The 12,238-nt window shown below is 38.6% G+C and overlaps 1 protein-coding gene across 6 annotated transcripts in view; it reads right to left on the minus strand.

Moving 5' to 3' along the window:
• Positions 1-12,238, minus strand: part of cald1a (caldesmon 1a) — a 62,775-nt gene that overhangs the window by 3,140 nt on the left and 47,397 nt on the right. For 4 of the 6 annotated variants that reach the window (XM_037538589.1, XM_037538585.1, XM_037538579.1 and 1 more), the window contains 7 exons: positions 10,961-11,101; positions 8,386-8,429; positions 8,111-8,186; positions 7,389-7,526; positions 7,182-7,277; positions 4,539-4,607; positions 564-600 (listed from right to left, as the gene is read on the minus strand). In XM_037538589.1, the coding sequence (XP_037394486.1) occupies positions 564-600; positions 4,539-4,607; positions 7,182-7,277; positions 7,389-7,526; positions 8,111-8,186; positions 8,386-8,429; positions 10,961-11,101 (601 nt within the window). Of the gene's footprint in view, positions 1-563; positions 601-4,208; positions 4,253-4,538; positions 4,608-4,747; positions 4,847-7,181; positions 7,278-7,388; positions 7,527-8,110; positions 8,187-8,385; positions 8,430-10,960; positions 11,102-12,238 lie in introns of all 6 variants that reach the window. The other 2 variants (XR_005130306.1, XR_005130307.1) reach the window with 2 other exon arrangements.

Consider the following 12,238-nt stretch of genomic DNA (forward strand, 5'->3'; position numbering starts at 1 on the left):
TGTCACCATCAGGTAAACAGTACTGAGAGAGCGGAGAAAATCAAGCTCCACTCTTACTTCAGATCTAAAACAATTCACGGGTGTTTCTGTTCATCCTTCCACTGTGAGAAGACAACTCGACACTATGAGTCTGAAAGAATGCGTAGCTGTCAAGAAACTGTCACTAAGGAACGGAAATGGAGACAAAGCAAAAAAGAAGCTGCTGGTGTTCAATAACTTCGACGTTATGTGATTGAGCTTACTTGGATCTTGAGAAACAGAAAATGCAACCAACTTCTAAGACTGAACTTTGGAGGTGTGGAAAAATATTCCTGCAGATTTCTTGGAAAAACTTCAAGCAAGCCTCCCAAAAAGAATGTAAGCTGTAGTAAAGGCAAAGTGTAGAAACTACACACTAAAAAATTATATTATATCTAGATATTATATCTACATTTCCTGTTTCTTTCCAAATAACTTTAATACATAATAGCCGTTTTCAAGTGTGGTCTCTGACTTTTGCATAGTATTTTGTATGGTTCAGACCTTCAAGTCTGAGGGCCTTTCCGGCAGACAAATTCACTTACCATTGGCAACAGATTTGGTCTCTCCTCTGCTTGTCACCTGTATGAGAAAGACAGAGAGAGACATAGAGAAAAAGTGACCGAGAGAGACAGAGAGAGAAACAGATAGGCTCAGATGAAAGGAAAGGATTCTTAACAAATAGTGCCCTTTAAAACAGTCCTGGTGGGGATGGGGATCGGCAATGACTAACGTCCAGTACAAATCATGTAAAAAATTCTATACAAATCAATGAAAACAGTACCACCCTAAAGGTTTCCTATACTTCTATATGCATTACATTGTACATTATATTTATTATTCATACTGCTGGATGAATAAAAACAAACACAAAAGTAAACATAAATGTGAATCTACAGACTGAAGTGGACCTAGTGGTTTGACAAAACCCCAATAAGCAAGACCACAGAATAGAGTTCATGTACAATCTTATTTTCCATTCTCAAACACTGTCCTGACCGCTCACCCCCTCCATGTAGCCGGTCTTGTTGTTTGTTTTTTTTACCGTAAGTGTGGCCATAACTATGGCTTTCCCTTCATTAGGCCCTCATTACGTCAGCATTAACCACAGCTCAAATGGCTCTGGCCATGAGAGCAGCGTGTGGCTAACCACGGCCTTGGCCTGGCCTTAACGTGGCCGCTGCATGCCAGCGCTGCTTCTCACTAGCCTGCAGACTGCCAAAGATAGAGCTGTCCAGATAAATATCACTGCTGTCTTGCTTTATCAGAGCAACAACAACCCTGAACAAACATGTGGCTTCACACTAGAGATTCAGTGCTTTGAGGCATGTCTTTTCAGCTTCAGCACAATGGATAGAGGCTGATGATAGCTGCTGGATCGGCTGCTGCTTAGAATATGTGTGAAAACATCTGCATGGAAGTCAAATGCAACTGGCTGTGTTAAAACAGATGTTCACAGAATAATCTGCATTTTGTAGTGTGTACGTGTGTGTGTGTGAGAGAGAGAGAGCGAGAAGAGAACAGCAGAAAATAGAAGAGCAAAAGAAACTCAAGTGCTTCTAGTGATTGTATGTAACCATAAAGTCCTGCATGGCCAGTGCTGGGCGATATATGGATTTTTAGTCTGAACAGTGCAAAACCATTGAAAAGTTTAGAATCACTTCTCATATAAAACTTGTTATTCAGAAATAACTTCCACAATATAAATTAATCTTATATATAAACTAGACACCAAAACATAAACTGAAGAATTTGTATTTATTACAATATACAGTATTTTTGGAAAAACACAAGAGGTGATGACATGACAAAAAAGATTAGGGCCCATTTCCTATATTTTTCTTGTATATTTTTTCTCTAACATCCACTTATGACATCTGCATGGCATTATGTATCAAAAACAGTCATCATTCATTTTTACATTACCATTTGTCACCCTTAGAATAAAAAAGGTTTTTTGTGTTACTGCCCCTTTAAGACTGTTACATAGATGACCTCGGTTGTGATTGGCTGTCCTGTATTGTACCTCATTCAAAAGCAGACCAGAATGAAACTCTTTTCTCTCTACACTCCTTATAGTTTCAGTGTGAATGGGTGGAGCTAAACTGTTGTAGGCTGAATATGCAGATATGTAAATGTGTTGGTCTTTGTGACATCACAAAAACAATGGATTCAAAACAAGCTGTATCAGCAGTTTAGCTTCCATATATAGACTGTGTGGACTAAGGTTTTGAAACTTCATATCATAAGTTATATCAGATACTTTTATTAAAAACAATCCATGGATGTCCATGATATGGGCCCTTTAAATAAACTGTTCATCTATTTATATATTTAAAGTAATTTCATGACATACAATTGCTGTGATTACTTATTTGACCAGCAATTAATTTGGTCATTGCTTTTCAAATATCAGTCATTCTGGATATTTTATGGCAAGTTCATTCTCATTATTGTACAATTCAGAATAATCTATAGCTCTTTTCAGCATGGAAGAATAAAGACACATTTACAGCTTCCTAAAGGTTTGACTGAAACCTACAGAATATTTGCATCACAGAATCATTTTGCTGTATGTATTTGGAACAAAACTGGCATCAGATTATTCAAAACAAAACACTTTTGAGCAGTGATTCCCAACTCTTGAACAGGGCTGCTTCAGTGTACATGATTTGCAGGTGCTTTCGACTGTTTAAGAGTAAAAAATCTAAAGCTAAACAAATATGATGTTTACTTTATGATCTAGGGTCTGTCTCATGAAGTAGAATATATATTGCCTAGCCAGTTAACTTTAAACTTAGCTGAATATAACCCTGGATATTCCGTCTCAGGATAGTGGATTACTTTTTAAAAAGACTACATTACCATGGCAACTTTTGCTGCACATCTATGCTCCAGGGCAGTTTAAGTTTGGAATTTTAGATCATAAACAGCTCTCTGACCAACCAGGGTCAACTTCTGACCAGTCAGGGACTGACAGAGTTCCTTCTGGGGTCGTCTTTTTTCTTCATAACGTTTGTGGCATCAGTAAAGTGAAAAATATTGCTCTTCAACAGAAATTAAAACGTCCTAGATAGATACAAGAATATAAAGAAATTATTACCCCAACAAGCATCAACACAGCGGCAGTGCCAACAGCATTGCTTTGACTATTTTAAAGGCTTTATTTTACATTGTATGATTTCTTTTTCCTTCTTTGAAAAATAAACCGCTCCACTCTTCCATATGGTTTATGTGATAGGCGGTTCGTGATAAATATCACACTTTCATGTGACATGCACAAGTATTCCTGATAGCTGGTATATCTAAACCTGGTTTAATTACAAACTGCATAATGAAAAGGGGAAGATGTAAGCAAAGCCATTCAGAGTGGTTTGATGTGAGTCAAAATTGTTCACAGTGTTGGTGACAGGAGCATTTAAAGAGTTTCTCTAGAGTGTATTTTTAAGCTGGTTGCTACATGCAAGGCATTGTAAAGCAAAATAGTTCATAAAGAAAACTTTTTTTAGATTTACCACTATTTTATTATTACCAACAATACCCATAAAAACACAGGAGGCACGTGTGGCTTTACTGGTCATTTAGGATGGTACATGAATTTAGAAAAATCTGTGGAAACCCCCTTTAACAGAAAAGGTGGCTAAATGTTGTTATAAAAGGAGTGTGTGAAACTGAGCTACTGTGAATCTCAAACATGCTTCATAGCACAGGTCCTGGTTTCTGTCTGGTTAATGTTTATAATACTGTCTAAGGTGAGAGGCAGAACAAAACATAACGGTGCCACAGTTAATGGGTTTAGTAAACTTCCCCTGACCATCTATTTATCTGTCCATGATGCAAACCTCATCAGTATCATCTGATACTGAGATGTATTTGGAAGACATTGTGATATTGGATTTTATGAATATCGCCAAGCACTACACATGGCACATTAAACAAGCAGGAGGCTTTGAAAAGTGCTTGCAGCCCCTTTTAGTGACTATTAAACATCTAGCATTCCATAAACCCCCTTTTCCATTGCTGTGGGCAAGAGAGCAAGAGAAACACGCAACGAGTGTGAGACAGAGGAAGAACCAGGTAAAAGTCAAAGCTATTACAGTACACACACAGAGTGAAGCTGTCTTGTGATAAGTGCATGAAGCGGATTTTATCATCACTGTGCACCCCTTTTGTGATAGAGCAACATTTACCTCCTCATGGAGCCCAAATCTGAAGACAACTAGCAGGGAGAGGGCTTTAAACAGAAACACACAGTGTTAACTGCTCAGCTCGCTGGCAATGCTCGCTCGCTTATCTCTCTTTATCTTGGAATACTGCAGACATATCGACTGACATGACTTTAACAAAGTGCACGTAGTCCCTTAATGGCATACCTACAGGGTTATGAAAACATGCCAGCTGTTTTTAGGATAAAGAAACACTTTACAATTTGTCTCTTGGGTGATGTGAAAAGAGATTTTGAGTACAAAAAACATCTCTACGAAAGTGACGACGAATGCTACGGTTTTGAGGTTGGTTACCTTGGTAGCAGAGGAGCCTTTGTTTTCCCATAGACTACGTTTGCCAGTCACATCGCCAGGTTTCAGGTCCTGGAGAAAGGAGAGAAGGAGGAATGTCAAATTTGAGGGGGCCAAGCACCAAATATGCACAAAGATAGACATACATGAACACTCAGAAGTGAAAGGAGGCATGCTGAGAGGGCGAGAGACATACAGACATTTATTCCTACCTGCTACTCAGCACAGACAGAGAAGAAGAAGGAACAGAAGAACAGCCTGAGGAAAGCAATGCTAAGATGTTGCTCTACACGACAGGGGGGGAAGCTTAGCTAGCACAAGAAAGAGGACACAGAGAAAACACTCAGAACATTGTGCATCAAAGTGTCTTCCTTTGTGAAACAAACAAGTTTCTATGGATGACTGTCTGATCATGATAACATTTATAATTACTGATAGCTTGTTATATGCATATTCATTGCTTTTGTGTTCTCAAGATTCACTGCTGTAGTTTTATCTACAGTATGTGGCCCAAAGTATCTGGACACACCTCCTACTTATTGATGTCAGGTGTTTCAGCCACACCTATTGCTAGCTAACAGGTGTATAAAATCAAGCAGATAGCCTGGCAAACTGGTGGGTCATTTTTCATGACATTTCTGCCCTGCTGGATCAGCCTCAGTCAAGTGTAAGTGCTATTATTGTAAAGTGGAAGCATCTAGTAGCAACAACAGCTCAGCCGCTTAAGTGCATGGCGCGTAAAAAAAAAAAAAAGTAAATGCAGTACCCACTGCTGACCACCAGAGTGCAGTCTTGAGAAGGCTTCCTCACAAGTGCAGGTCAGATACTATCAGTGTTTCTCTTATGCTCAGTTTGTTTAAAAAAAAAGGTTGCAGAATCTGACTCTACATGCAAATGAACTCTGAAGCTATGATGTAGAGCACACAATCTTCAGTCACACTGCATTAAAAATGTGACCTTGTTCTTTTGACCAACATACAAAAAGGAATTTCTCTTTGTCATGCTAGCAAAGTTCAAAGTGTCCAGCAGAGGTGCCCACCGTGCAACTTTTGTAGAGCACTGAAGATTTAGGGGATGCATAACACTAGTGAAAATTGAACTTGAATTACAAGGTATACTAATAGGTAGGCCTGAATGATCAATCACTTCTACATTGGAATTACAAATTGAAAGAGTGCAATTTTCAAATGGCAAGAGTTGCAATTTTGATTACATCCCACATTATTCACAGTTGTTTCAACACATCTTAATTGTAGAAACTGAACCAATAATACAAAGCTTGTGAACTGTCAATCTGCCACACTATTCAGTATTCAAGTCTCAAGCCCAAAAAAAAAAAATCAATGTGCTGGTCTTTATGGCAGAAAAAAGGCCTGTGGCCACTTGCCTAAAGCACCTTATGGGATACACTTAAAACTATAAATTTACATTTCGAAACTTTGCCACAAACAAAAACTGAAGCGCTGAAACTTAAACTTAGGGTCTAAAATTTACAATTACAGCGTTTTTATACTTTCCACTTCAACATTTTCCTGAAGAGACTTTTATCTGGTTCATTTAAGGTAAAGAAGAAACTTGAGGCCAAAATTCACTTTAAGGTATTTTACGCAAGTGACCACAGCAGCTTAAAGAAAATAAATGGATTTAAATTGCAATTGAAATACTGGCTAGATCAAATACATTTTCACTAAATTCTTCAGTCCTATCAGCAGGACATAATACACAAACCTACAGTACAACACGAACATTTCTCATCAAGCAGTGTAATGTAGACCTTAACTGCTTTTACTAAAGACAGCTATATAGAAAAAAAGTACATACACCAACACCAGAATCTAGAGAAGGAGTATCTTGTCTTACCCACAAAAAGTCATTCTAACTGAGCAGAAGCACAACAGATTGTACTTCTGTAATCAACTGACCTCAGTCTTCAAAAGGTTTATCAGGTGTCCTCCTGCTTGGCTGAAATTAAAACCTGTAGCCACACCGGCCCTTGATGGACAGGACTGGACCGTAATACAGTGACTGGCTTCTGATGGTCAAACTACACCACAGGGATGTTGTGATCTATAGCAACTGGACATGTCCTTGCAGTATATCAGAAATTTCTCTTTATGTCTTGTTTGCTGTGCATCTGATGGAAGTCCAGGGCCAGAGATTTAAAGTAAACCGAAAGTCTAAAGTGACCTATGGGGTGGAGTGAGAGTGATGGAGAATGAAGAAATGCTACATTCTTAAAAATAAAGGATTCTTTGCAGTGACATCATAGAAGAACCATTTTTGGACCCATAAAACCTTTCAATGTGATGGTTCTTACTTTACTGTAACCACTCAAAAGGTTTTAGAGTACCAAAAGTGGTTATTCTATGGCATCACTCCAAAAACCCTTTTGGTAACTTTAATTTTAGGAGTGTTTATTGTAGAGTTGAACGATATCTCTCTCACACATACACAAATATCTTAGTTATAAAAATAACCTAACCTCTACATTACTTTGAGGGTCAAACCAACACCACTAGATGGCACCAGCTAGACAGCCTGTCATAACAGGGGTGTCTGCTCCTGCCCTAATCTACTGAACAGTACAGGTCATGAAGTGCTGAGTCATGTTGAAGGGGGTGGGGTGTGACAGTGCTTGGGGCCTACCGCAGGTCTCCCTCCTGATGTTTTGCCTGTCTCCGGAGTTTTATTCAGCCAATCGTTGATGCGGCCAGCCACGCCCACCTTTATCCCAGCTGCATCCTGTGCAGAGGAGAATAGAAAGTCAAAAGTCAAAGTGCCAGGCTGGAAAGGAAGTTGGTGTGAGAAGAAAAGTGGTCCTCCTGTCCAGATATGGGAATGGATGGTGCTGACCTTGTTGCTGGAAGGTGTGCTGGTGCTGGAGCTGAAGACATTGCCCTTCTCCCACATACTTTTAATGCTCCGAATGCCATCAGAAACCGTGGGCAGATCTATGGCGGCCGCTCGTGGCGAACGTGCATCCTTGTTAGTCTGAAAAAAGGCCGGGGAAGAAAAAGAAGGGACAGAATTAAAGCCATGGTTTGGAGACAAATGAAAACACAGTTTTCCTCTTACCCCAAATGTAGCTGATCAGCCAAGATATTTTCAGTGTTTGAAGTTTGCTTCTGGAGCTATGAGGCTAATGTAGCCAAGTAATGAAAGATTACGACCATGAATAAGCATTGCGCCATATACACGTACACAAGAGATATCGGGATTCAGTCACAGAGCAAATTCTTTTCTCTTATAAAAAAGCATGAGATACCATTTATTTCATGGTCTACTAGGCCTTGCATGGTTGTTAGCAGTGCTGTTTTCTCTGTATCTTTTTTTTTTTTAATTGACACCAGTTTTGTCGCTTGTTTTCCTTTGACTTTCCTCTTCCTTATGCTTATATCTAATCTCTTCAGCGATACCTCCTTTAGCCATTTTACATAGACATGAGAAATAAGTCTGCAGCACTTTTTACTTCCCTTTTTTTTTACATATAGCCTATTAAGATGCTTTTTTTGGGTACTCCTGCTGGTCTGTATAGTTTCTGAAAGGCTTTCAGTGAAATGTAGGGCAGAACTGACCTGCACAGCACTGGTGTACTGCTCCAATCGGTTATCGATCTTTGACACCACGGGAGAGTGAGATGTCTTGACAGCACTGGCAAACATACGCAAAAGTTAGTTTAAACCATACCCTGAATCTTTATCAGTGATGTATGTATGAAAAAACACATACCACACAATTTGGATAAAGTGGTACTGACCAAGTAATATAATTTGAATGAAAATAAATGTGCAATAAATGGAGTTATGTGCTTTCAAGTGAGGTCTGCAAGGACGAAAAAGTAGAAACGTACCTCTTCTGCGCTGACTTGTTGAGAAATTCTGCCCTTTCACCAATCTGGAAAGACAGATCAGACTGTATTAGACAGACTTAAGACAGGTAATTGTGTTGGTCATGTGGAAGTATACAAGCACACATGTACGCACTAGCTTGCTGTTGGAGTTGGCTATTCTGAGTGGTCGGGAGACTAGTCTGTTCTGCTTTGGCTGAAGCTGTCAGTGGGCCAGGAAAAGCAGGGCCTTTTTCAGGCCGAGAGCTCTGTGGGAACGCGGCCTGTGTTCATGATATACGACAACAGGGCTAAGAGAGGGGCAAGTGTTCCCGCGACGCAACAAAAAAAAAAACACATACGCACACATATACACACACAAGCACCCCCCACCCCCATTCTTCCTCAGACCCTCCAAACCCATCTACCCTCCCTACCCCCAGCGCTACTGAATGTGGGAGTTCCTAAAATACTCTGTTCAGGAAATTCCCCATTCTCTGGCATGTTTGAAACAGCTCCGTTCGAATGTGGTTACAGTAATCCTATTAGGCTAATGGCCTTCCAGCATTCTCTCCGAGCCCACACTCTGAATGGAGCAACTCCATTTTATCAAATTCTGTACTTTGATACTAAGAACTAGAACTTAATACTAAGTTCTAAAAGCAAGACACAGGCAAACCATGGGCATCTTAATCTTAATGCAAGGGCAAACCATAGGGCTGCACAACATGAACCAAATACCATACTGCAGTTATACTGTTATATATTGAAATGGTTAAAGATCTATTATTTTTGAACAAAATTATATACAGTAGAAAGTTTGAAATCACTTTTTTATTCGCTGTTATTTTTATTCAATAATAACCTACACAGTGTGGATTAAACTTCTGTAATTTAGATGCCAGAAGGTATTTCAATGTGTTTAATTAAATTTGAACATTTCTTTGGGGAACATCAAAACAGGTTTAATTAATTAATAATATACTGCAGTTATTCATTTAGATTCATTTCTTAATAAGTTATCTGTCTGAGATTTGATCACCATGTTTAAAATATGAGCCCTTGTGGACGTAAATTTTATTATAACTTTTGTTCATCACTCTAGATGCATCTAATATTTCTCCATTTTTCAAAGAGTTATACTTACTAGGATAAATCTGTAACATTGCGGAGTAGCATCATCAAAATATAATAATGATCCCAAATTTTTAAATCATAATTCCAAACCTCTGAATACTAAAATACTCTGAATAAATGCTTAGTTTGATCCAAGCTGGCAGAGCTCTGGAACAAATGTGGTTGTTCAGAAAGTCCATATCACAAAAAAAATGTAATTTGTTAGAAATCTCATTTGCATATGCCAGCCTTCTCTATCAATACTGCAAAGGTCAATATCAAATGATAACAAATAATATTGTGCAGCCCAAGCATGCAAAAACTTCAAATGAGATAATAGGAATTAGGTATGTTCTAAACATGGAACAACAGAATATCTGAAAGAGCCTGAATCCAGTAAAGGTCAGTTATGAATGAGATGAATTAGCATTATGAAAAGAAATCAAACCGCACACATGAAGATCACACCACATGCATTACATACAGTAAACATGATGACAAAGTAAAGCTGTGGACAGAACAGAGACACTGTTAGCATTTACCGAAATCACAGACCCTCTCAGACAAAATAACACGTGGAAGTGTCACGCTAGCGAGAGTGTGGAAGATTGGAGAGGAGATGTGGTTCGCTAAACACACGCTAACTGTAATTCAATTGCTCTCAGTTTGTGGAAAACCAGCCCAGACACTGACCACAACTTAACATATAACAAGATTACCACACTGGAGCAAACACATCCACCACAAACAGCCTGAAACAGACACATGCAAACACACAAAAGAGATTCTCCTAAATCTCTTTGAATTAAGGAGTTCATAGACTAAATGTATGCAGTGTACCACACGGGTCATTAGAAGTTCAGGGACAGCTTGTCTTCTTTTGAAAGCTTCAGAGAAATGTTTGATTGTTGTAATTTTCCGTGAATAGATTTAAACTTGTGGCCAATTACCTTTTTTGAAAGAACTACTTTTTTGTTTCTGTAAAAATAAAATTATTTCAATGATCGCACAAACATAAAATATCTGTATCCACCTTTAAAATGGTGATTTTTGAGCTGTCCACCACAGAAAATGGTGTAAAACAAAGATTCTAATTACATTTTTTTCAGCTTGCCCTTCTGCATAATGTTATATACTTCATATGTTTTTTTATTGCATTAGTATGAACTTATGGGGAATGGGAATCTCTGTGTTCAGTCCTGTTACTCACTTCAACCATGTCACCCAGGTTCCAGCAAAGATTATTCAGTCATTTTGGTGAAAACAGTCTTGAAACGTTTAATTTAGTAGTTTATGTTACCAGAAGTCTCAATTTGGTAACAAGTCATTAGTTAAAATTCCACCATTTTTACAGGGAAAAACTATCAGTTGTCAGTCATTCCTTTTGTTGCCAAAGAAAAATAGCAAGATCTCGACAAATTTCTATCTAATGTTATCACTCTACACAGCTGAATGACCTCCCCTAAAACCAGGCGAGACTGACCTTCAGGGAGGATCCTCTGGGGCTCACACACACAAAGGGCTTCCTGGTGTCTCCATCTACGCCCTCCTCAACCTTTTGCCTCCGCTCAGCTGCCTCTGCTCTCCTCCTCTCTATCTCTTCCTTCATCCTCCTCTTCTCCTCCTGCACAAGCAGCAATAAATCCATCTTCCTCCATCCAAAGCCATCACATCACTTTTAAAAGTTAAAAGTGTTTAAAAGTTTGGAAACACGGTTTTCAATCAAGTAGAACCAGTTCTGTTGAACATGCATGTATCAAATTATTCTATATATGATACATGTATAAAATAAAACCCTAGGTCAAACTGCATCTTCATTTTCTAAGTTAAAATAAGCACATTTTAATGCACAACTGCTTTTTATGTTAAAACTCCACAAATAAATATAAATATAGATATTATAAACAGAGATTTGCAGAAAAAAAGTAATATATAAGTGTGTTCTCTGTAGCGGATGTGTTAACTTATTTTCACTTAGAAAATCAACAAAACATGTCATTTGACCAGGGGTGTTCAAACGTTTTCATACAACTGTATGTGATGATAGTACCCAGCTATGTTATTCAAATAATGTGGAGGTCTATAAAAATTAGCACAATTAGAGGTATCCAAGACAATAAACAGTGCTGTAATTACAGATAAAGATAATTACAGTATGATTAATATTCAGAATTCAATATTTAAATTTACATTGTGTACCGATGAATTCAATAACAAAAATTAACAATATTACGAATGATTCTAGACTTATCAGCAGTCGTGTATTCACACTCACAAACTGCCTTTTTTGAGCCCACAACAGCTCTTGGCAAACCTCTCTGTCATCAGCACGGGACCTTGTACCATCTAATTAGTCCCTTTTTAAATTTATTCTGCCTTTTAATTGGGAACAAGGAAGGCATTAGCATCACAATGGCGGAACAGCACTGGACGAGGAGAGCTGACCGGCAAGCGTGGCCCAGGCTCAGGGAAAGCCTGCTCAATGCTGATAGCCTGAGTAAAGCGGTGCATAATGTCATTTGCATAATGCCATTGAGAAATAAGGCCTGACTATCGCGTGTGGGGAGAACATTTAAATGATGTTGTACCGTAATCTGAAGCACACACAATGGAGACATTCATTTGAATTTGGACTCAGGTTCACATGGCAGCTTACTGACGATGATAGAATGTAATAAAGGAGAGTTATGACCCTGTAATACAGAGTCATCACAGTCACATATGACACATTCAAAAAGGAACACGACTCACACGTCCTCAT

Source organism: Pygocentrus nattereri, chromosome 1 (genome assembly GCF_015220715.1).
Source record: "Pygocentrus nattereri isolate fPygNat1 chromosome 1, fPygNat1.pri, whole genome shotgun sequence".
Lineage (NCBI taxonomy): Eukaryota > Metazoa > Chordata > Actinopteri > Characiformes > Serrasalmidae > Pygocentrus > Pygocentrus nattereri.